General features: G+C 35.3%; 1 protein-coding gene across 8 annotated transcripts in view; it reads left to right on the plus strand.

Annotated features, from left to right (window-relative positions):
• The window catches only part of LOC129257796 (forkhead box protein P1-like), a 28181-nt gene extending 11254 nt beyond the window's left edge, over nt 1–16927 (plus strand). For 2 of the 8 annotated variants that reach the window (XM_054896196.2, XM_054896199.2), the window contains exons 4-12: nt 550–748; nt 1133–1246; nt 4117–4291; nt 6525–6891; nt 7647–7828; nt 8706–8827; nt 11176–11305; nt 12035–12699; nt 13317–16927. In XM_054896196.2, the coding sequence (XP_054752171.2) occupies nt 550–748; nt 1133–1246; nt 4117–4291; nt 6525–6891; nt 7647–7828; nt 8706–8827; nt 11176–11305; nt 12035–12699; nt 13317–13500 (2138 nt within the window). In that variant the 3' untranslated portion in view covers nt 13501–16927. The remainder of the gene's footprint in view (nt 1–549; nt 749–1132; nt 1247–4116; nt 4292–6524; nt 6892–7646; nt 7829–8705; nt 8828–11175; nt 11306–12034; nt 12700–13316) is intronic. The other 6 variants (XM_054896200.2, XM_064096420.1, XM_054896197.2 and 3 more) reach the window with 3 other exon arrangements.
• The last annotated feature ends 8660 nt before the right edge of the window (nt 16928–25587 follow it).

The following is a 25587-nucleotide window of genomic DNA, read 5'->3' on the forward strand; positions in this document are numbered from 1 at the left end:
TGAAATTTAGGTTTGAATTGAATATTACTAGTGCTCTTCAATACAATTTGAAAAATACAAAAAAAAATATGTAGAAATATTTACAAGATACGAAATGCAATGAAGCATTCCTCAAAGTTATGCAAGATACAATGAATGGATTGTTGCATGGCTGGAGGTGCTATCACCAGAAGGATAGCACATGTTTGATCACCCTATTCTCTCAAAGAACACCTGAAAATGATGAAGAACACTTCTGGCTCCTGCAATACATAGGCTTGTGATTAATTGCAAACATGATAATACTGCTCTGATTGGTTACTGGTCAGTATGTTGAACAAAATGTAAATGCAAGAATGATCTTGATTGGTTGTTGCCATTTAGCGATTGATTGCAAACCTGTGTCATGGAGCCCTAGGCAGTCTAGAAGAGGGTTCCTCTGTTCACAGAGCAGACTTGGTCAAGGTTGTTTGCAGTATTAAAGTACATGTCCTATGGAATATCATGAAATAAATGCTTTTCACAGTATGATAATTGAATTTCATGATTTTATTCTTTTTCTCCCGTAAGCCATGTCAGTGTCGGAGCTCCAGTCTCTGTGGAAGGAAGTTTCCTCGTCTGGTGGCCCAGAGGAAGGCAAGGGCACCCCCGCCAGCTCTGTCGCAGCCATGTTGCCTGGTCTTGGTGGTCATCATCGGCACATGATGAACGGTCTATTAGACGGGTCCCACATACATCCAGGCTTTCTTCTTGCTCACCAAGGCCTCATGTAAGAATTTGAATTGGATTTATTTGTATATGAGTGAGGTCTGTGTCAAAACGACTGCTAGAACAAAAAAGTGGTCATTACTTTTGCAAAGGCTTGTGGCTAGGGGAATATATATATATATCGTGCAACGCCTGCTTCTGAGTAAATCTTCCAAAGACCCTTCAATTCAAACAAATATTTATTTTCGTGCAATTTAACCTATTGTTCTTTTAATGGTTATATAATTGTTATATTCCCCTATGTCTATGATTGTTTGGGCAATATATGGAAATACTTTATATACTATTGTATACAATGTGTGATGTGAATACATCACATCAGATATATTTCTGGAATAAGTTCTAGCATGACTGAGAAGAAAATATTCTTACATTTGTTTAACAGGCTCCCTCATGAGGATCGATTGGCCAATCCCAACAACCATCCCCTCTACGCTCACGGCATGTGCAAGTGGCCAGGTTGTGAGACAGTATGTGAGGACTTCCCGGCATTCCTCAAGTAAGTCCAAACAGAATGTGTCCATAATGCTGATTTTAAAAAAAAATTATTATAATGATGAAAATGGATAAATTGGATATATGAGCTGCCAAACTAGACATGAAACATATATCTCCCAATGTTTGTAACTGGAAAATTATGATGATTTTGCGAGAAAATATGAAAGAAAGAATATGTCCTTTAGGGTCGTGCAGTAAAATTTTCTAGAAAACTGGGAAAATCATATTAAAACAATAGCTCAGAATGTTAAAAAAAATCATATTTTCTCCAAATTCAGTATTGTTATCTAGACAATTATACTTGTATTCAAATTACCTCAGATTGGAGCCAATTTATATCCATCCTCTTATGGCTTCTCTAAAGCTTTGGTAATGGTTTATGAAAGTGAGTACTGGTATCATCCAATATTCCAGTTTTACCAAATTGTGTTTGACAGCTAAAACTCTTTTCATCCTTGATTCTTTGAGAAATTTTGAATTTTGCTTTTGTAATAGCCCCCTCTAGTGGTGATGATTTATTTTTTTAAGTCCCTTTCAATTTCAATTTATTTTATTTCATTTTCAACAGAACAAAGTAATGTGGTCAAAATAGTTACAGTGAACTTATACAGACAAAATAAATTCAGGCATGTACAGTATATGATATTTATCTATAAGTAAAAGTAAAACAAAACAGAGTATTATATATAAGCAAAATATCATAACCATTTTAAAATAAAATTCTGAGGAAATTTGAAACAATTAGTACCTGACAAATTTAGTGAGTGGATATCAGAGATCTAAAGGTTCTATCTTGAGATTTTCAGTCCGTTCTATGCTTAAAGGACAAGTCCACCCCAACAAAAATTTGATTTGAATAAAAAGAGAAAAATTCAACAAGCATAACACTGAAAATTTCATCGAAATCGGAGGTAAATTAAGAAAGTTATGACATTTTAAAGTTTCGCTTAATTTCACAAAACAGTTATATGCACATCCCGGTTGGTATGCAAATGAGGGAACTGATGACATCACTCACTCACTGTTTCTTTTGAATTTTCTTACTAGTATATGAAATATGAAATATTCTAATTTTCTCATTGTCCTGTGAAACAAAGTTTTATTTCTCCCTGAACATGTTGAATTACCATTGCTTAACATTTTATGGTTCAGTCAAGTTGGTCCCTATTGTCAAATCTTCACAAATTGAAATAATGTATAATTCGAACAATAAAAAACAAGAAATAGTGAGTGAGGGACATCATCGATTTTCTCGTTTGCATGTGACTAAATTATGCATGTAACTATTTTGTGAAAAATAAGCGAAACTTTAAAATGTCATAACTTTCTTATTTTACATCTGATTTTGATGAAATTTTCAACATCATGCTTGTCTGATTTTTCTCTATTGATTCAAATCAACATTTTATGAGGTGGACTTGACCTTTAAGAAATTTTTTTTTAAATAAATAAGAAGAAAAAAATTTTTTAGTCAGGATCTCAACCAAAATAGATTTTCCAAAACGTATCCTTTAAAAACATGTTTTGATTTCATATCATCCAATTTGGTCTGGTCACTATTTCAAACACATGCTGATATGTTTTCAAATTTGAAATATGTCAAAATCTTACAAACAGTTTAATGAAACACACAACCTCCCCTACTGCCTTTTATAAAATCCAATCACTGATGAATTCAATGACCCTGGTTATAATATACCTATATAGCACTTACAGACGTCATTCCAATATATTTAGCACTATATAAAAATAGAATGTTATTGTTGACCCTGATAATTTTATTGGTCTTAGAGAAATGTTATGAAAAGAAAAATGTTTGTTTGACTTTAAAGATAATATTTTTTAAAGAAAACGAGAAACAAATCATGACTTTGTTTGATATCCATGTATTAGTCATATAATCCCGGTCTGAAAAACAAGGTTGAATATCCTTTTGCAGAGCTTCATCCTGTTTGTCATTATTTTTTTTAAAAACTAAATGTTGAACTAACAGAGAGTATGTTTTGTAGGTATTCTTCATCTTGCATCTTATGTGAACCCAAGAATTATTCAAACAACTTGAAAAATTGCATTTTTTTTGTGTGTGTGGTTTATATCAGGCAGGTGTGGGGGAATGAGCGGAAAGATGGTCTAAACCAGTGAAGAAAATAATCGGTGATTAGGGGCACTAAGCCCCCAAAACTTTAAGTAAATGAAAAAAAGAGCCACTGTCTATATGTTCATTGGTCAAAGTGCATGAAAAAAATCTCTGAACACAATTGATGGATTTCATGCAACCCTTCAAAGAATCCAGACTTGATTTTCATGGATTAGAACATAAATACATAATCCGAAAATAAGATACAGATTAACTAGTACAAACATTTTATCAAGATGTTATTGCCAGATAATAATACAGAAAGGCAGTGTATTAAACAAAACAAAAAATATCCATATACTAATCTTGCTATAAATTTGTAAGCATTCAACATACAATTAAACTTAACTTGCCTTGTAAAATATGCACATTATTTGTTTTGCAATATTCCGTTTATATCCTTTTCTCACCAATCTTTTCCATTATATAGCCTAAATTATGAAAGAAGAATAAGAATAATACTTCTTATTCAACCGTGTGGGCCAATTCAGCTATTATTAACTGTTCCCCATTATTACTCTCCTCAATTCTTTTAAATCAAGCACCTGACAAGGAGGTCCCATTTTTTTTTAAGGCTTCGGCATGACTCGCCCGAGGATTGAACCAATGACCTCCCATACATGAGGCGGGCAATCTACCACCGAGCCGCCTATCCAGTCAAATAATAATGTGTATATGGTCACTGTAATACTATTCACATCCAAATGATGAATACTTATATATTTTATTTTCAGACATCTAAGCACAGAGCATGCTCTAGATGACCGTAGCACAGCCCAAGCCAGGGTACAGATGCAGGTTGTTAATCAGCTGGAGATACAGCTTACCAAAGAGAGGGAAAGGTTAGCCGCCATGATGGCTCATTTGCATATGAAACCTTCCATAGACTCCAAACAAGAAACGCCAAAGGTAAGTTTGCAATTTATACATTTCACAAAATTATGAAATGAAAATATGTAGATGCGTACTCGGGCACCCAATCAAAGTAATTTCTTCATGTTGAATCACAACCTTTGTCCAGTAAAACGCAATTCTATTTTATGTCCTTAACGTCATCACTATTTTAGGGTAAAAAGCTTCTTATGTTCTACATTGTACTATAGTAATGTATTTAGATAGTGATGTGCACTTTTTTGGAAAACTTAAAATAGGTATTAAACTCTAAACAAATTTTATTGAAGGAACTTATAGTTCACATTCGGTTTTAAAGACTCTTTTATTATAGTGAGTAGGTCATTTAAAGTCCCCCCCAATTTTCTACTCTCAGCCCTACATGTACTTTTTTATTATGCAATATGAATAAACAGTCATTTTCAGATTATGGTAAGGTCATGAAATCATTGTAAGCAAAGTAAGATATTATAAAGATTATATGATTAGGTAGAAATGAATCACTGTTTCCTTGCAATATGCCTTGAACTTGGTTGTGAAACCCATGGGAAGAATGCGATAAATTGCTTTGTTACTATTAAATGGTGTACATTTTAGATTTAAAAGAGTTAAAAATGTACTTTTACAACGACCAATCTGAATGTCTCAAATTGTTTGATATCCATGAGAAGTATTTTTTAATAGTGAAACTCTATGCCAATGTTCGAAAAACGACAGTAATGTTACCAATAATCGATCCATCTAGCAGGCGTGTTGATTTTTTATTTTTCTCGTGAGAAAATATTGACAAATTGAAGATTGTAAACTATCCCATACGTGCATTTTATTCATACTTTCTTCTGTTTTCAGGGTTTTGGTGTAATCATGTCTTTTTTTTGGTCTTTTTATCCAGACACATATTTCATTTTAACTTGGATGTTTTAAAAATTATATGTCAGTATTCCCTTATCTCCTTAAATTCTCCTTAAAGGGATGGTCCGGGCTGAAAATATTTATATCTGAATAAATAGAGTAAAATTCACAGATATATAAATATCTCCAGCTTGGACCATCCCTTTAAGCGTCATAAATGGTTATAATCAGTACTGAAATGAAGCAGTTCTTGTGAAAAGTGAGAGAATTTATGCAATCGAATAGCAACACTTCCTTTAAATATTGAAAAAGAACACTCATAATTCATATAATTTCACAATTCTACAATATAAATAGGTTCTTCCTGACTGTTTGAATTTCCCTTGCCTCATTCCTGAAACTGTCTTTGCTTCATTTAAACAATAACCCCATCATACCAACATTTGATTACACTATCCTCTGGTTTCGATTTTTGTTATGATTTAGGAGATGAAAAATACAAACAGTTTGGACCTCATCCTGGTTGCCAAACCATTGTCATGTCTGGTTGTGGATGCTCTGTTGATATGCGTCTTCTTTTTTGTTTGAGTAGAGGAATAAATATTATTGGTTTCTAAGGAAGTACAATCAGGAAAAGGGGGGGGATGGTATTTGTTTAGCTAGATACTTCTTGGATCACATTATCAACATTATGGATACAGGATAGCATGGTGTCTGATATGTTTATGTATATTGCACATGGCCATATTAAAGATATCCATATGAGGCATTTCTGTGTGATAATGAAGCAAGGATGCGCATTCATAAACCATTCATATTGCCTTTTTGCATCTTAAAGGGTATAGGCTAATATTATAAAGGTCTTATTGAAACGAATAATAAACTTTTATTCATGTTGTATTGAATATTGTTCATATGGATGCAAAAACATCAAGGAAGAAAACAAAAATTGTGCAGACACTTCCAAGATATTTGTGACTGAAAAACCAACATTTACTTTTAAAATCTACAGAGGAGAGAAAAATGGTGGTGAATGGGCATGAAAATAACATGGTTATTCCAGTCACTTCCTATTACACTTTTATGAAGCGCTTGATTTCCGGCGCTATTTTTTCTAGGTCAATTCTTATAACATATCACAGACACAGCTGACAAGTGGGACCTTGCAGCACAGACTTTTAAAGTCAGATCAATGTTAGCCTATACCTTTAATTGGAATTTAATTTGTATATAATTTATAACCCTCGTATCTCCGAACATACGAACAGAGGCCATTCAAGTCTGATTTAATTACAGTACATAGATACATATTAAAGTGATTGATGTAGGAAATGTTTCATCGTATCTGTCCTGGTAAAGTCAATCCCATGCATATTCTCTCTTTTCCCCCATTTTGCAGTCCCTTCAATCAACGCAAACACTGTCGAAGCCCGTATCAGTGGTCCAGCACACGACCCCGTCCCTCCCCATGGTACCACCCAGTACCCCACCCGTTCCCATCACCTCCATAGCCTCCGCCCCCTACCACGTCTCCCTCGCTAGTGGCACCCCCAAGATCCCGCCCCTCATTCCCGTCTCCACGCAAGCTGCGGTTCAGTCTCTCATGAGCCAGGCACTACGGAGTCCCATTCACATCAAACAACAGCAACAACAGCCACAGCATCTCGGCAACAACCAATCACATAAGCTTACTTCGCATCATGTGACACCTGGAGGGCCAATCAGGAGGCGGAACAGTGAGAAATATGGCTTGTCACTTAGTACAGGTACAGATCTTTAAACTTGTGCATCTACATTATTCATCTGTCATTGTTTAGTTTTTTTCATTATGAAGCTAATGAAAGAAAAAGAAATGCTCAATAGAAAACTACTTCAGAGGCTTTAAGATGACTTTTTATGCAGCTGATCTTTCACTCCAGAATGAGATAGGGTGCTGAGATTATAAGATTCATGATAATTCTTAGTTTAACCTCAAGGTACAGTGCCGGCCGCACAGAAATGTTGTTAGCCTAACAGAGCGCTAACAGTAAGCCCAGTCACATTTTTCGGATTGTGAAGTCTAAATATTTAATTCAATGCGTAAGTAATGCATGGTTGTAACATTAGGCATCGCTGCCACATTACCTATTGCAACAGGGCCTCTGTTAGCGCTAATGGCGTTTCTGTGCGGTCAGTGCAGATGTTGGGGTTCAAAGATAACAATTATGATAAGAACCAAAAAAAATGTAACTTGATGAGAGAAAAAATATTTTGATAGCATTCTTTTTTATAATAGTTTTGGAATGCTGTTTCTATAATAATGGTCTTTTATTGATACATTATATTTCCATGCAGCAAAAGGCTGAATTACAAATGATTGTACAAGGTAAACAGACACATAATTGACAAACAACTGTATAAACTGTAATTGGAACCAAGAAATATGTAGATTTCTTCCATAAAGCTTGTATATTTAGGAAGGTGGATTGGTATGCAATGCATGTAAGCATTATGTTGTTTTCTGTGTCATTCTCGTTGATAGCAGAAATTCACCACAACTCAGACTTCTACAAGAACACAGATGTGAGGCCGCCGTTTACCTATGCTGCCCTCATCAGGCAAGCAATCATCGATGCACCTGATAGACAACTGACACTCAATGAAATCTACAACTGGTTCACAAGAACATTTGCATACTTCAGAAGAAATGCTGCAACATGGAAGGTGCGTTGCTGGGTCCATGGCATTTGCTCCTGCAACAATTGCTCCAATGGAAAGCCACATGTTACACCAAACCTTTATCTCAAATCTAACCTTAAACCTAATCTTTATCCTCCCATCATTCTGAACCAAAAAACAATAGCACAACCATAACTGTTACCCTATATTCATTGAAATTCTTGTTTATTCTGGGGTTAGGCCTAGTTTAATTATCAGAATACCGTCAATTTTGTTTATGTCTGTACACTGCATGGACTGGTACTGGTCTACTTCGTAAGATATTCTGTCCATGTTTGCATTATACCGGGTGCTCACTGTCTAAAGTGATTGCAAACACTTTGTATCATGTGTTTGACTCATGTTTTAATGGTCCACAATTAGTACTTTTTATTATCTATTCAAGTGTGCAACAACAAAAACAATATCCAGATGGGTGTTTTATATGCACGACTTTACCCAAGACTGGAACATGTTCTTTGGTGCTAAGTTAGCTACCCAGGAATATATCATATCTCAAGAAAGGGTCACCAGTTGTGCAGAAAGTCATTCATTACTTGCAAACTGCCTTATGAAACACCCACTAGTACATTGTACATGTATAGTTAGAAATTTCGTACAATTATGCTTCAGGAACATCTTATTTTTCAATGTATATACATGATTCCGTTTTGGAAGCAAACTCGAATGGAACCCATGTATTATCTCATCATTTAATACCAAGTACCAATTCAATACTACCAGCAATTTGAATGTCTACCCAAACATAGAGAATTTTAATGTTCAGCTGGTATTCTATAACAAAAAGCAATAATGATGTATTTGATAATCATTCAAGTACACCCCAGTCGATCAATTGTTTTTGTTGTTTTTTTCTCGATAGAACGCTGTACGACATAACCTAAGTCTTCACAAGTGTTTTGTACGTGTAGAGAATGTGAAGGGTGCCGTGTGGACGGTAGACGAGATTGAGTTCATGAAAAGAAGACCGCAGAGAATGGGAAGGTGAGTTGCACAAATGTTATTTCATGTCATCAACCATTCGGGGTCCCATCTTTCACAGAGTTGCGATTGATAGATCAATCACAAGTATAGAAAGCTAGTGATCGCAGCATTATAATGCATACGTTTGTACAGAGTGCTCCTCTTTGTTTACAAGGGATTGTGTATAATATTACCTAGATGAACAATTATGACATTGATGGATTTCCATAGTTCAGATTGATTGGATCCATTACAAGTATGGAAAGCTAGTGATTGCAGCATTAGAATGCATACATTTATGTTTTGAGTGCTCCTCTTTGTTTACAAGGGACTGTGTACATACCTAGATGATCAATTATGACATTGATGGATTTCCATAGTTGAGATTGATTGGATCAATCACATGTCTTTGTAAGACGTGGCCAAGGTGTCTTGATAATATCTAGATGTATCTGAATATTTCATATTTTAAAAATGGGTTTGTGATAAGAAATAATAGCCTCTGATTTGTAAGTTAGGTTTATTCTTTTTAACCCTAACTAGGCCGGGCTTTTTTGGCTGTTCTGTGGCCGGGGGGGGGGGGGGGGGTTTGATTCAACCCCCCCTGAGATCTCGGCCGCCGATTGCACGAGTGCCGCAAAAATTTGCATGCTGGTAGTGTGCGATGTAATCTACAAGGCTGTATGGTAAAATTTTCCAAAATAATGAGATTTTATTTTATATGAATTAATTATGCTAATTTATGCATAAATCATACTTTTTGCTCTAATTCACTAAATAAAGCTCCTAGAATGCTAATTTTTGGTAAAAATATTCTTTGTAGCATTCTTAACAATGGCAGATGAAAAAAACTTCGGTTTGGAAATCAATTTCTTATGTATTTTATTGTTTTATCACTTTTATGAATTTCTTATGTATTTCCATGTTTTTAAACCTTTTGTTTTTCTTTGTTTTTTTCACCAGATTTATTGCACAACCTTTTTGAAGCATAATTATGCTAAAATCAATTGCTTTCAGCTGTTTAAAGTAAAAATAATCATATCTTTGTGAATAAGATGAAAAAACTCAATTTGCATTGACTTTGTACACAAAATCACGTTTTGGAACAATTTTTGGTCTGACATGCACTTACAAAATGTTGCGTAATTTCGAAATCGCGTACCTGGGCATTGTAAATTTGGTCTTAAAAGATGCGCGAGACTTAAAAGTATAAACTCTGCAAGTGACGCAGTCAAAAAAATTCGCGCGGCGGAATGATCGCAGAAAATGTTGTTGTTCAACCCCCCCCCCCCCCCGGCCATTTTAGGGTTAATTCTCCCTTATGGATATAGTATTTCAAACTTTGTACTCAATGTATTTGTTGTCCTCAATTATTTTTATATCAAATAGTGATATGAATAGTTTTGTTCCAGCTTTTAAAATGTAAGGAATGCTATTGTTAACATTGTAGAATTATGCATGATATTGTAATGATAACTTGATTAATTTTAATTTTTGTGTACATGTTGTTTAATATTTTCCTGATTAATGAATTATATGTCAAATGCAATGCAATTTTCTCTGCTTCAGCTCTCTCTAACGCTCAGAGTCTAAAGTTTTTTGCATGCAGTTTATCACCAGTGCATAAGTAGAGCCTTCTGATATAATGACCTTTTGCTTTAAAAAAATATTACAAATTAACAATGTCATAATATTCCTGTTAGAGCATCTCTATAATCAGTTCAGTGATGACATTGATGGTGAAAATGATGATGGCAATAATGATTATAGTGGTGATGATGGTGATGACATTGAGGATGTTGGTGATGATGATAGGGTTGATGGTAATAATGATGATGATGTTGATGGTAATGATAATGGTGTTGATGGTAATGATGTTGATGGTGATGATGATGATGATGATGATGATGATGATGATGATGATGAAGATGATGATGATGATGATGATGATGATGATGATGATGATGATGATGATGATATCTCAATGATAATGATAACTATGATTATGATGATGATACATATAATTTTGCATGTAGTCTTTGAATAGTCCTCAGCATTTATTTGTCAATTATATTTGTCTTTTTATAGATATCCCTCTTTTCTAGATCTACTGTACATGCTCAGCTGAAATTCATTACTGTTATCTTTCAAAGCTTATAAGTAATTCACTGACTAATCAAATCGCTCATCTTGCATGTAAAGCTAGTCAAGATAATAATTCATTTTCTCTCCCAGATTTATTTTTGCTCAGATTTCAAATTTTAATCAGTGCACCTACTAAGAAAAAAGCCCCTATAAAATTTGTTTAGAATATGTTTGCTGCATGTTTGTTTAACTTGCATGAGCTTAATGAAATAACCTGCTGACAGACCGTCGTTATCTTCTTACAGTCTGAACACGCCTCCGAGTACACCCAACACACCCACCACACCTATCAGCAAGTCAGCCGATATGCTGCCTACAGAGGACATGCCGCTCAATCTAGAGACACACATGCATGTAAGTCACAACTTAGATACTTGGAACTGATAGCTTGAATCCAGTGTAAATCAAGATTTTTAATTTTCTGAAGGCACATATTCAATGGCGTTTCTAAATGCAAATTCCCTAGTTTAGTGATACAAGATGAAACAAGATCTTGAAAAGCAATTACTTTTTAAAGAATATTTCCCTAAAACCAATCTTTGCAAAGACTAAGAGGTTCCATTTACATTTTCTTCTTTTGTTCATATGGACTTCCCTCTATTTTTTATTATTTTTTTTTTCATTTTTGATATAAAACTGTTTTCTCTGACATTCCGTGAATTCCATGTTCTTCAAAAATTGGGTAAAACTTGTTTATTTTTCATTATATGGAAACTTGGGGACTCCACCATTATTGCTCCATAGGTAGTATCATATGTAACACCGGGGGGCAATGTCTTTGATCACAAGATTAAAAACTGAAGATCATTAGAGTTCACAAAAGATGAATGATAATTATTCCAGAATAATTATCATTCATATGATTGAATTATTAGGAAAAAGTATGATTGTAATTAGAGAAAATCTAAAATACTGTTCATGTCCATCAGATGTTACACCCTGGCTCTTCACAATTATTACCCAGGCTTTAATATAGTTATTGAAGGATGATATTGACACGTCAAAAGTGTCCATGTAAGAACGCCATGACAACAGTATCTTGATTATTGCTAGAATCATTTATCATTTATATTTTGTTTACAGCCTATGGGCGGTAGCTTGCCATTGCTGAGTGATGCAGCAGCCGCAGCGGCAGACCATGCAATCGAGGTGTTGGACAATGAAGAAGAACTGGAAGGAGATGATTATCCTGGGGCCACGAGAGGGCGCTATCCAGAGGACGACCATGATGCCTATCCAGGAGAAGAAAGGGAGCGATACCTGTTGGAGGCGGAAGACCGGGAGTATCCCGGTGGGGAACGTAGCGGCGACCCCTTCCCCGACGATGATAGAGACTCGTATCCTCAGGGTGGGGGCGCTCCCCACGCCGACACCCGTAGGGATGTATACCCCCCACCCAGAGAACGCTCCCCTGGGGATGTGGTGAGCGAGGGTGAACTGCAGTACCGGCTGGAGCAAAGGGAGCGATTCGCAAGCGAGGAGAGCGAACGCTTCATGGTGGAAGAACGGTTTAGGAGGGCCGAAGAAGAACGGTATGCCAGAGGGGAAGAAGAGGAAGATGCTGAAGCCCTTGAGAGGGAAGAGAGGGAATCCTATCCCCAGGGATTGAGGGAAGAGGAGGATATTGGTGACGTGGAGGAGAGGGTTAGGAATGCAGCTATTGGTGATGAGCTGGTAGAGGAGGAGGACGATGATATGGAAGATGAGAGGGATCCAGATGAAGAAACAAATCATGCCATTGCAGATATGTGAGTATTTCTTATGGGGTGTTGCAAAAAACTTGCGATCAATTGCAAAATCGATAATTTCTTGAATTGATTACTGATTTGCTCCTTGCACCAAGGAGCGTAAACTAATTTTGTGCAATCAAAATTGAGATATCAATTGCAACGGATATTTGCAATTGATTGCAAATATTTTCTTGCAATGCCCCCTTAGTTCCCTCTCTTGGAAGGGTCTTGTGCCTGCAGTATTGTCCTTGAATAGGTCGATCACTTTCTTTTTATTTGCAGGACTCTTTTTCAAATAACATTGCCATCGACACAAATTGAAGTTTGGTCCCAGTTTCATTTACTGTAGGTTTCATGGACAAATGTTATTGGAAAACATGGAAGTCAGCAACCATTTTGAAACCTTTTCTTTTCATCAGTTAAAAACATGAAGTAAATGAACGGAAGTAGTTAAACTTAAGTGTTTCCTTTATTTTCCCTTTCTGCTGGCTAATCTGTGATCATTTCTAAGTAAAACGACCAATGAAGTATGTAGCTCTGAAAAGATGTGCCTTTTGACAACCTTTGAAATTATTATGTTTAGGCCTAATTATTTATATATTTTTTCTTCTTTCTTTTCAATCACCCCTGTTTAGTATTGAAAGCCAGAGCGCGGCCCACCGTCGGAAAGTCAATCAGTTGACGATGGAGCAGTTGAAACGCATGATGCATCACAACCCCATGATGATGATACCTGTGTCAACCAACGGCCAATCAGATCATCTCTCCGAACATCACCAAGAAGCTTCCTTAGAGGGGCCAAGCCAGGGGGTCATGTAATCGTCCATTCATCCATGTCATCGCTTCTATCATTTCCACTGACCTTCCGTGATCATGTGAACCTTGCCTTGGTCCAGTGATAGATGATTTCAAGTTAAATATCGAATGCTGACAAAGGTGTTCATTGAAAGGAAGTAATCAAGGGAGTATTTCATGAGAGGACTTATCAGATGTTTTATTCGACAGTTTTTTTCACCCAATAGTTAGCATAGCAACACTTGGGCACCTAAGCTTACCATCCAATCAAAATCAGGAAATTTGCCATATCTGACATGTTGTCAGACAATATTTTTTGTTTTGATGAAATGCTTTCCAGGCATTACCACCCATCATGTGATAAGGCTGTTGCCAGGGCTAAAATCTTAGCAAGTGTGCGCCTAACAGACTGCTAAAAAAGCTACGAATCCAGTGACTGGGTAATGATAATTGTGAAGCGCTTCGAGCAGTCGTAGATTGATATCGTGCTATGTATAAAAGCCAATTATTGTTATAAAGTCACTTTCAATTGAACTCTCAACATTGTGTTTGGTGTTCTTTTTCTAAATCCGAACAGTTTGTATGAGCTCTGTTCAGTAGCCCAATTGATACCATCACCAGCGCACAGAAAAATAATGTTCTTGAAATCGCCCATTGTACACCTTTTAAAAGGGATTCCTGTGATTTTCAAGGAAGAATTTGCTGAGTTTCATGGCTGGGAAGTACTAGGAGCAAAGATATGGCATAGCTTTTAATATGTGTCAACAAAAATGTAATTTCCTAATCATGAATGAATGTTACACTTCAATTCATTACTTCTAGAAGCCTTCATCGTGAACATGGCTTAATTAGCCATGTAACTAAGATGGCATGGTGCAAGGGAAAATTGAATTAAATATAGAGATGTAGACATACCACAGCTAACAGAAACTGTTATTTCTCTTCTAGTTATAGTTTTCTATATTGAATGCAGATACAATGAAATATGCAGATTTATGTACAGTAATATAAAATGTCATCCCTAACCTGTTAATCCCCTTTTTTTCTGGTAGCAAACCATGTAAATATGCCTCACAATTCACAATATTTTATACACAAAGCCAAGTGCATACTATATGGGACTTTTGTACATGTCAATCATTTACACACCAATAAATGGAAAATGTTATGATTGATGACAGCATATGTGAACAGATCCTTATGATCCCTTGATAATGCAGTGTGGTAGTGTGAATAAACTTGCCAAAGGACATTGAATGTATATTGAAAGTATGTAAATATTCAAAGTATGTTGAATGTACATTGAATATTCAAAGTGCATTGAATGTACATGGACTTTTCAAAGTGCATTTAATGTACATTTGATGTTCAATATACATTGAATTGGTTGTTCAAAGTACATTGAATATGTATTGAACGGCCAGAGTACATTGAATATGCATTGAATGGTCAAAGTTCATTGAATATGCATTGAATGGTCAAAGTTCATTGAATGGTCGAAGTATATTGAATGTTTATTATTATTTTGACAATCCATCCAATGTGGAGTGACTATTAAGACAGAAATTTGATTTAGATAATAAAAATAGATTTCTAGTATTGAAGGCTCTTTATTTGATTCCAAAAACTTATTCAAACCTTTTCTACCACCCTGCCCCTCCCTTGCATAGGAATTGACTTATGCGGTCACTCCACAAGTAATTATAAGTACTATAGAGAAGTCCTTATATGATTGATAATGGTTGGTAATAATTTGGTCCATTTGAAAGAGGAAGAAAGTTCAACTTTGAGTACTGGCTTTAATGGCGGATGCCATATATTGTAATTAATGTGTAATATGGAGTGGCAACATTCAAAATCGATTGATCTACTTTACTATTTATTTCACTTATTTGATGAAAAGCTATTGTATATTTGTTTTCTCTCTCTCTCTCTCTCTCTCTTAAGAACTGCCAATCCTGTGTTTGATACCCATATAATCCTTCAAACTCGTGTACATGTATGTAAATATGCATGATATCAAATCTCTGCAAACACAGAGATAACTCTGTTTTCGTGCTTAATGATTATTTTCTCTCTAAATTATTGTTACTGTGTAATTTGATTAAAGTCAGATCATGATCATCTCTATTGAATTTTTCTTATATTCTCTTCTGAAAATGGGATGCAAACGCCATTCCAGCCTTGCATTAGATATATGCAAGTATGTAATCAAGACAATATCAAATGAAAATGAATAAACTTCCAGTGATTTACACTCGTTCATTCAAGAACTAAGCCAGGTTTTCACGAGGAAGTCACAGCAAGTGAAATATACATGTAGCTAGAATTTTTTAGTACAAAGTTAATCGTGAAGCAATTACCAAAATTGTTTCAAACTAGTTTAATATATTACTGTATTCCTTGAAAAATATAACCTGGTATATTTACCCAAAACGATCTCACTTGGAGCAACTCATTCGTGTCTTATCTTGCCCACAGAAGGCTGACATTGCCCATAATTGGAAGAAAAAAGAGTGTTTGTCAATATCGGCACCAAATATATCATTCTAATAGAATACACTAAGTTTATATTAGGATGATTGGTAAGTGGGAAATATCTTAGTAAGAATCAGAATTATAGTGGAATAGATTTCCTTAATTTATTTTAAAATTACATTTGATTAATGCTATTTCTCTATCATGTGGTATCCATCATTCTTTTGCCATTTGTGCTCAAAAGTTGGTGAACCCCACCACAAAATGCACTCCTTCATGCTGAGTGTTGAAGGTAGACAACAACGCTAAAATGTTCAGCAAGGGCAGAGAAACAAACTATTGAAATGTAATATTTTATCACCTGACCTCACAATTAAATATCTAAAACATGGCAGAACACTTTAGATATGCTCATTTTCTGGTGGGGCTCACTAACTTTTGAGCACCACTGTTTAGACCTGTTTGAAATCATTACCCAGACATGCCAACCGTCCCCTTTTTAGAGTATTTGTTCCTCTTGTTTGCTATGAATACACCAATACTTTGTTTTGTATGATATGTTACTTTTTTTTTTTAATTTCCGATCATGGAGTATGTATTATACACAGCTCGTGACACTAGCGCCGGTCCGACGGTCCCAGACCGGTAAAAATCACTGTCAGGCCAGGAACTTGTTGCATGAAAAGAACAGGTACATTCTTGCCTACGAGCACATGTTTAAAAGGGTGAATTATCAAGTTTTCAAGTAGAGTCATTGCTCATTTCACATGTTTTTTCACCGATCTCACTACAACAGGCTGGTGATTGTTACTTTTTTTTTGTCAAAAATACTATTTTTTTCCTTCTAAGAATACTTTTTTTTTTGTAGAAGGTTGGCAGGTCTGCATTACCCTAAATGTAATCACTCTGGACCCTTTAGCATAAAACATACTATCAATTGTACAATTAAGTAAAGTGTAAGTGTACCTTTTTTTCAAAACAAAGCTCCATTTCAAGTCTTGCAAAATTAGTAACACTTTGGGATATCACTGATTCATTTTCTACCATTCTTATGATATACATTGTTGATCGTAATTACTGCAAATGATTTTCTATTCAATTAACTTCAGTTATGTTTCATTTGTAGTTTGAACCAACATAAAACTCTTTAAATTCATTCGCGAGAGCATGTGTCTGATCCCAGATATTTTGTGCCGTATTGGATATGGTTTTAAATAAGTATCACTGTGAGATGATTTTGAGTAGATTGGAACTGCCAACATAAATACCAGATAGGCGAACAGATGTATGTATCTATTATTGAGAAGGCTTTCAGATGTAACATTGGCTTTATGCAAAACAATCTTGAGTAGTGTGTTGATTATAATCCTTTAGCTTTCCAGTTTCATCTAATAAGGTTGTACATGAAGCAGAGGATGATATTGTTGATTATGAATGCTGCGTAGTATGTAATGAATTTCTTTTGTCTGATTACATGAAATGATTTGTATTTTATTGTTGGAAATGGCTTCCGGCATTCTTGTGTTCTAAGATTAATTCAGAGTTTTTCTCTGAATACTGCTTTCATAAGCCCAGTACAGAGTGTGCGCCGACCTGCAACGTGCTGCAACTGCGATCCGATTTTGTTGCAGAAGAATCGCAGACCAAATCTGAGACATTTGACGTTCCAATTCATCTTGTGATTCTTTTACAATTTTGATAATTTCAGCCAATAAGATTTGTCTTTGATGATGACATCATAGCCAATTTGCTGCGCTACTGCAGCGCAGATGGCATTTGAAAAGCAGGAAGTGCCATGGAGATGCAGCGCGTTGCAGAGCCGTTACGATGTGTGCGCTGGCACGCGATGCGATTGCACAGAGATTCGATTTTTCATCACATCGTGTGCACTGGGTGATAGATGGGATGGGTAGTCAAGTGTGCACGGAAAGCTCTGTTGAGGAGACATGCCAAATGAAACGAGAAATGGTGAGATTCATTTTCATGTGACATTTCAAGTACAACCAAACTTTATGCAGAAATGAGAATGGTTTAGAGTATAGTTTATGATGTAGATAGTATATTTTTGTATTCCCTTCACTTGGTTGAGTATATCTATTGAGATGACTACTCCGGTAAACTAGATTGTGATAGATGTGCACAGTTTCTGTTCAAGAGAGATGAAAGTGCACATTAAAACAAAGGGGGGGGTAGGGGATGGTTTGGGGGTCTTTTTCATGGGGAGACCATACACTCTTCTTCCTGTAACAAATATAGATTATTAGTAAAGATAATTAGACCATGATACATTGTTTTAAATGCTTCAGCTACACCAAGAAAATTGGCTTCTAACGAATCAATGGTATTTCATTGAAAATGAAATAATAGGTATGTCAGTCTGGAGTCGATTACTTTGTTGTGGCCTAAAGTTGTCTTGATTAATCCAACTAAATCTTACTTATCTGGCTTTATTTATTTTCATTAGTTTAATCCAAGAGTCTTTATTTTCCAATTGTATGAAAATTGTCAAATATGTTGGATTGTTTTATGCCTTGAATTATTTTTAAATAATTTGCTCTCTTTAATCTTTTCACTGTGATACATTACTTGCTGCACAGCTAATCCCCTTTAAACTTAAGTAGTATATAGATCTTGCCAAAGTCCTCCTAATCTTTCCCTTTTTTTAATGTGTGTTTTAACCATGTTGGATATTGTATAGTTGATAGAGATTATCCTGTTTTCACATAATACTTCACTCTGCCACTTGTGTAAATATTTCTTTGATTCGAATGAAAAAGAGTGATATGCAAAGCGTAGGGGTGTTTTTAAGCATATATGCAATACAAATAAGGGGGGGGGGTATTTGGGAAACGTAAGAAATTGTAGTTTTCATGTTATGTTATTAAACTAGAACATAAACAACTATTCAATGATTTTAATCCCCCTTAAACTGGTAGGTTGAAATATGCAAAATTGCAGTGAAATCATGTATGTAACTCAGTCCCAGTAAAGTCACAATTGAAAGTGGTACAATTAAATAAGAAATATTCAAGTATGATATATTGATAGCTGGTTAAGTTACATTATTGTATAATATGATATATGGAGACGAAAAATTACCACTGTGGCGCTCACACTGCTATAAATATTAGTTATGTGATTTTACTGTTCAAATCACCTATAATCTCAAGGAGTACAGAGCTAACTGAAATACATGCAATATGGTTCTCTTTTTCCACAAAAATTCACACACTCAAAGAAAAAACAACAGACACCTTACCTTACCATGACTTTCTTCTAATACTGGATGTAAGCTTAAAGGAGAATGAAACACTTGGAGCAAGTTAGCTTTTGTGAAAGCAGAAAAATCAAAGAATAAGATCAACAAAAGTTTGAGTAAAATAGGACTAGCAATAGAAGAGTTACGAGCATTTGAATGTCGAGATCACTAATGCTATGGAGATCCTCCCATTGGCAACGCAACCAAGATCTATGATATCACAGATGAACAACTCTCCCCTTTTGGACACTGAAAATATACCCCAAAACATCTCTTTTTGCTCATTCTAATCATATGACAAACGATTCATTAATGATATAATGTTGTGAAACCTCTGTACTTGTCCTCTCATAAAGAGAACACCTCACCTTGTGATAGATTCTATAAAAGTGAGAATATAAGTGAAATAAATACTAAAGCAATGAGGGAGTTGTACGTGTGTGACATCACAGATCTTGGTCGCATTGCCAATAGGAGGATCTACATGGCATTAGTGATCTCAAGATTCAAATGCTCATATTATTATTCATTCAATCTTCCTCAAACTTTCAACAATATGTTTCTTTGATTTTTCTCTTTGATATGGATTCAGCTGGTTTCAAGGGTTTCATTCTCCTTTAATTTCAAATTGATTTCAAAATTGGAGGGGGGAGTGTGAATCAAGTTAAATTAATGCTGGCATTTCTCCCCGTCTGAGTCAAATTAATGGTAGAAAATTGGCTCGGGTATTTTATAGGTCTACTATTAAACTAATCAAGATGCCGTGTTCCACAATGACATGGTACTCATAAAAGATAGTTTGCCAACATCAAGCTTGTTCAGGAAAGATGGGTTGTTTTACAGAATTTGTAACTAAATATTTAAATAAAAAATGAATTTCTTAAAGCGACCTTTCATTGACAAATCATGGGGAAATCAAGGCTTATCTCAAGTCTTTCACTCGGCTACATGCCTGGGGGTGTTATGTAATAGATGCCGGTATGTCTGGGAGGTCTATAGGAGAGCAATAAGTAGTAGACTAACCAACCAGAAGTAAACTGCATGTTTTCACTTTGAAACATCTTTGAAACATAACTTCTCAGAGGTTATTTATTTTGGTTTAGCAATCAAGAGACCTGCTATGAGTCTAGGAATTGGGATTGTTGGAAACTGGAACTCATGACGGACGGATTATATTATGCGAGTCAATTGGCCTTTTGCAAATTTTGTATTTATTCAATTTCCCCATGATTTGTCATTGGCTGGGCCCTTTAAGTGATGGTCTTTGTGGAAGATTTGAAGATTTTTTTGTCTGTAAAAGGTGGCCTTTGTTTGAAATTGTATTAAGTGATTTCGAAAATTTCTGTTTCAAAAATCATTTTTTGTCCCCCTCCCTCATTTATACCCATGAGTGGGTGTATTAAGTGTTACCAATTATACTTTTTAATGTGCTAATTTAATCCCCTCCCCCTCTCACTGTACCCACATTTGATTTCTCTCATTTTCATTTTAATGCAATCATTTTTTTTTATATATATATATAAACCTGCCTTGTTTTCTTATACTAACCCGAAAGAAGCAAGTAAACTTGTTTTTACTGTGATTAGAACTAACCTAACTTATGTCCATTCCATTATTGTGCAATTGTGTGACATGTTATTTGTAATGACTAAACTACATACTTAGTATGCCAGTATGCTTTCTATCATGAAGCTGTATCTGGCCTTGGTTGTATGTAGACCCCCAATAGTTTGGTATTTGTCATTCCAGTTCTATTTATCATACTGTACTGCAATGCAATGTACATGAAAAGTGAGTTAATCTTTCATTGAGTATACATATGTATTATGTACAAATAGATAGAGTAATGTAATTTGTGTATGTTTTCCTTTTTTTCTCTTTATTTTTGTGTATAATATGTTGAAGAAGATACCAAAGAAAGCCCTTACTGTAAAAGTTCTTAAGCTTATTTTTTATCTAAATTTGTGATTTTGAGATTTTCTTTCAAAGAAGACAAAAGAATCATGTGAAACGAGCCTATCCCTTGATGAGGGAAATCCACTGGGCCTTTTGAGAGATAATTGTGAATGCTTCCAATTGCCTTCTAATATATAGCACTAAATAAATCAATTCTTGAATTAAGAATCACCCTTTCTGTGACCATTTCTATTAGCGGGAGGATCAAATCCCTTATGTTTATACAAAAGCTGTACATATGCTGATCAGTAAGAAAAATCAAACGTAGATATCAGAATTGCACTGTGACCAATGATTCATAAAGTATCTTGATTGTTGCACAAAACTGTGTTATTTTGATATTTTCATAAATAATGTCTCCCATTTTCTTTGTACAAATCTGTAGTAGAAACATAAAAAGGCCAGGTTTTCAGTGCAGTAGCAGTCTTCATATACAATGATAATTAGCTTGACTTTTGTTGCATTTGCTTGTTTTATGATTGCAAAGTTAGTGATCGGTATGCTAGTAAATCTATTAGAAGAAATCTTAGATCCTTATATCATCATCGTATATGACTTAACAGAGAGTGCTGCAAGTTTATATGAAGTAAAATGAATAAAAATTGTATACCATATACATTTCAGCTGTTGCATGCATGCTATTCAAACTAGCATGCTTGATATTAGAAAGGTGATGATATGCAATATCAATGTTTCTTGCATTTGTTGCAGGTATGTGAGCATGTACTAAATTTCTAGTAATCGTCATGCCAACAAAGGGGAAGGGACTGGAATGTACCATACTTTTCCATTGAGCAACACAATACTATACTAAAATATGGTAGTAAAAAAGGATAGTTTGTTACTTGGCTGATGATAATTTCTTAGGAAGCGTTTGAATTCTTCTTTGTTGCGTAGTAGTGTAAAGACAAAAGCCTTCCAAAGAGTAGTCGTTTTAGTGATGAGAATGATTTTACACAAAACAAAGATAATTTATAGTGATGGCCGACGAGATATTTAAAAAAAAAAGTTGTTGAATATAGGAGATGGTTTTGGGCATGAAAGTGTGGATCACATATATGATGTCCATGTTGTACCGGATCCATGTCGAGTTGGTTACACCTGATTTCTTATAAAAAAAGGAAATGATTGAATCATGACTGAAATGTGTACATTTATTGTTATTTTTGTGATTAGTATTTGCTTGAAGATTTATGATTGTGGGCATCAACGAGAAGACAAGAACTGATGTGAAAGCGAATGAGAGAAGAGGTGTGTTGATGCATCTCTATTTTGTTTTAACTATGTGTAGCCTAATGTTAGTCTGCAGGCACAGACCTCTGGTTTTCATAATTCACATAATGCATAATGCATAATGCAGAGTCTGAAGTAGTAAGACTAGATTTACTACATGTGTGTACTGTGGTTGCCTCTTATTTGAAACAGATATTTTGGAGTCTAGTCTTCACTCAAGACATGGTATAATTAGTGACAGTGTCAAACTAGAGTCTGCTTGCAGACTAGCCTAATGTGATCACTTTTTGCTACATTCTTTATGTATACTAAACTCTGTTTTAAAGTTGTGGGATAACTATGGAAAGCTAATTGTGACACAAATCTCTACTAGAGGTTCAACTTTCTCATGTATCACTGTTTGGGAATAATAAGTGAAGTATTTTTCATCAGCATGAAACATGGGGAGAGAACACAACAACAAAAATACAATAAACATAGAATTTTGACATTTTCCGCTTCCCAATTTTAATTTTAGCACAGAGCTAAACTGGCCAAAGTTAAAGGTCAATGAAGTCCACCCCAGAAAAATACTGACTTGAATAAATAGAGAAAAATCAAACTAGCATAGTGCTGAAAATTTCATTAAAATCGGATGTAAAATAAGAAAGTTATGATATTTTAAAGTTTTGCTTATTTTTCACAAAACAGTGATATGCACAACTAGGTGACTCAGTCGATGATGTCCATCACTCACTATTTCTTTTGTTTTTTATTGTTTGAAATATACAATATTTCATTTTTTTTAGATTTGACAATAAGGACCAACTTGACTGAACCATATATAGTATTAAACAATGCGAATTTCACATGTTCAAGGAGGAATTAATTGTTGTATCACTTGACAAAATGAGGAGAAAATTAGAATATTTCATATAATAAAATACAAAAGAAATAGTGAGTGGGTGACGTCATAGTCTCCTCATTTGAATACCAGCCAGGATGTGCATATAACTGTTTTGTGAAATTAAGCGAAACCTTAAAATGTCATAACTTTCTTATTTTACATCCGATTTTGATGAAATTTTCAGTGTTATGCATGTTGGATTTTTCTCTTTTTATTCAAATCAACTTTTTGTTGGGGTGGACTTGTCCTTTAATATTGACTTCATCATAATATGGGCCTAATTTGTGCCTCTTAGTTTATAATGATATCCAAAATAAGAAAAATAAGAGAATAGTGAAAGATTTTGAGAAATGGAATTGGAAAATTATGGAATCACTAAGACTATCAAATTGGAGAGGGGTAAATGAGGATGTCTTAGTGATGATGAGATTGTTTTAAAAAAATGGCATGAAATATGTCTTTAATAGTACATGATGACTATCATGTGTGTGAGAGTGTGGGTGTGTGTGTGTTAGAAAAAGAATTGAAGGAGGGAGGGGGACCAAATGGATGCTAGCAATTCAGAGAATTCTGACGTGTTTATCATAAACCAAACCAATGACCTCCCATTGCCTGTGGGCAGGATTTAGTCATTCACACCAGAATAGAATTATGAAATGAATCATTGAAACTTCCTATTTTCTGCAGTCTACTGCACACAGACAAACCGATGACATACATGGAAGCTCTCTGTGATAATTAAGCAAATACCATTGCACTCTAAAAACACAGTAAAATTTACCCAACATTGGGTAGAAAGGGAACATGCATGTTTGCTGGGTATTTTTGCTCCCCTTATTCGGCTATTTCAACGCAACATTGCGTAAAATTTACAAAATCTTTTTACCCAACCAACATGCATGTTCCCATTTTACTCAATATTGGGTAAACCTTTTTTTTAGAGTGTGGGAGTGATTGGAATTAATGCCCGGGAAGGGGGTGAGGGGTCACTTCCATTGACAGTAAACGACAACCCAAAAAATGGAGAAGTTGCGGTGTTTTATAAGGGTAGGCATGGAACATGAATGGAGTGTCGCACCACTAAAAAAGTGTAGAAAAAAGCCCTACAACATGAAAAGGGTATTAACTTGCACCAACTTAGGTAGGCCTACATATGATAGACTGCATGTAACCAGATCCATGAACCTTAAACAGAAAATTATGTAAGCCACCAAGATAAAATTGCCCGATTAGGAACATAACTCTTTCTCTTTGTGCAAAAAACAAAACAAATATGAGCCATTGAATTATCTTGAGATAAAAACATAGTCAAATTTGAACCCCACAATTCACTATTCCAGCAATTCCTATTTATTGTCGTGGATACTGTATACTCTTCAATGGAAGCATGCCCCCCCCCCCCCCTCCCCCGGGCTTCAAATTCCTTTTCCCTTGAAACCCTTCCCTTTCTTCCTCTGTTTTTTCTTAATTCTTTCATTTTTTTCCCTTTTCTCCCTTTTCTTTCCTTATCTTTTCCCTCTACTTTTTCCTTATATTCTCTTCATTCAACTCCATCTACACACCCAGACGCACACTCCGATCATCAGATGACAAGACCCAATTATTAAAACCAAGATTCCTCTTCACACTCGTCGGCAAACGCTTTGGAATAGCAGCACCCAATATTTGGAATAACATACCAAAAAGCATTCGTGAAATTGCCAATACCCCTACGTTTAAGAAGCACCTGAAGTCATATTTCTTTAATGCATGATTTATTTTGTTTGTATGGTTTATGATTATGTTGTATTATTATTGTATTCAATTTAAATTTTTGTAAAGCGCTATGGTACAAACGTGAATAGCGTTTCTTAAATACAAGTATTATTATTATTATCATTCTGATTTTATTTTTTCTCAGTTTTCATGACAAGTATCCCACCTAAGATCCCGCGAGCAGTGGGGTGTGGTTCCACACCCCTACACCCCTATTCTCTCCCCCCCCCCCCCTTCGTTCCGAGGCGCCCCTTGGCACAGATTAGTCTGCATGCAGGCATATATGCAGACCTTTAGTTTTTGCTTAGTGCATACTACTGTCTGAAGATTAACCACTCATGAACCGTGGCTACTCCCACCACAGACGAACAGTTTGGAATCGTATAGTATTTATTCTAGACGTGGTAAAATTTGAGTCTGTGCTGGAAGACTAATCACATACAGTATCCTGATAATATGGTACAAGTGGTATTGGGGTCTGTGCTGGAAGACTAGGTCAGCAGAGTTCACGACTTGTAAATTATGCGCCATACATGAACTGCGC

Source organism: Lytechinus pictus, chromosome 3 (assembly GCF_037042905.1).
Source record: "Lytechinus pictus isolate F3 Inbred chromosome 3, Lp3.0, whole genome shotgun sequence".
NCBI lineage: Eukaryota > Metazoa > Echinodermata > Echinoidea > Temnopleuroida > Toxopneustidae > Lytechinus > Lytechinus pictus.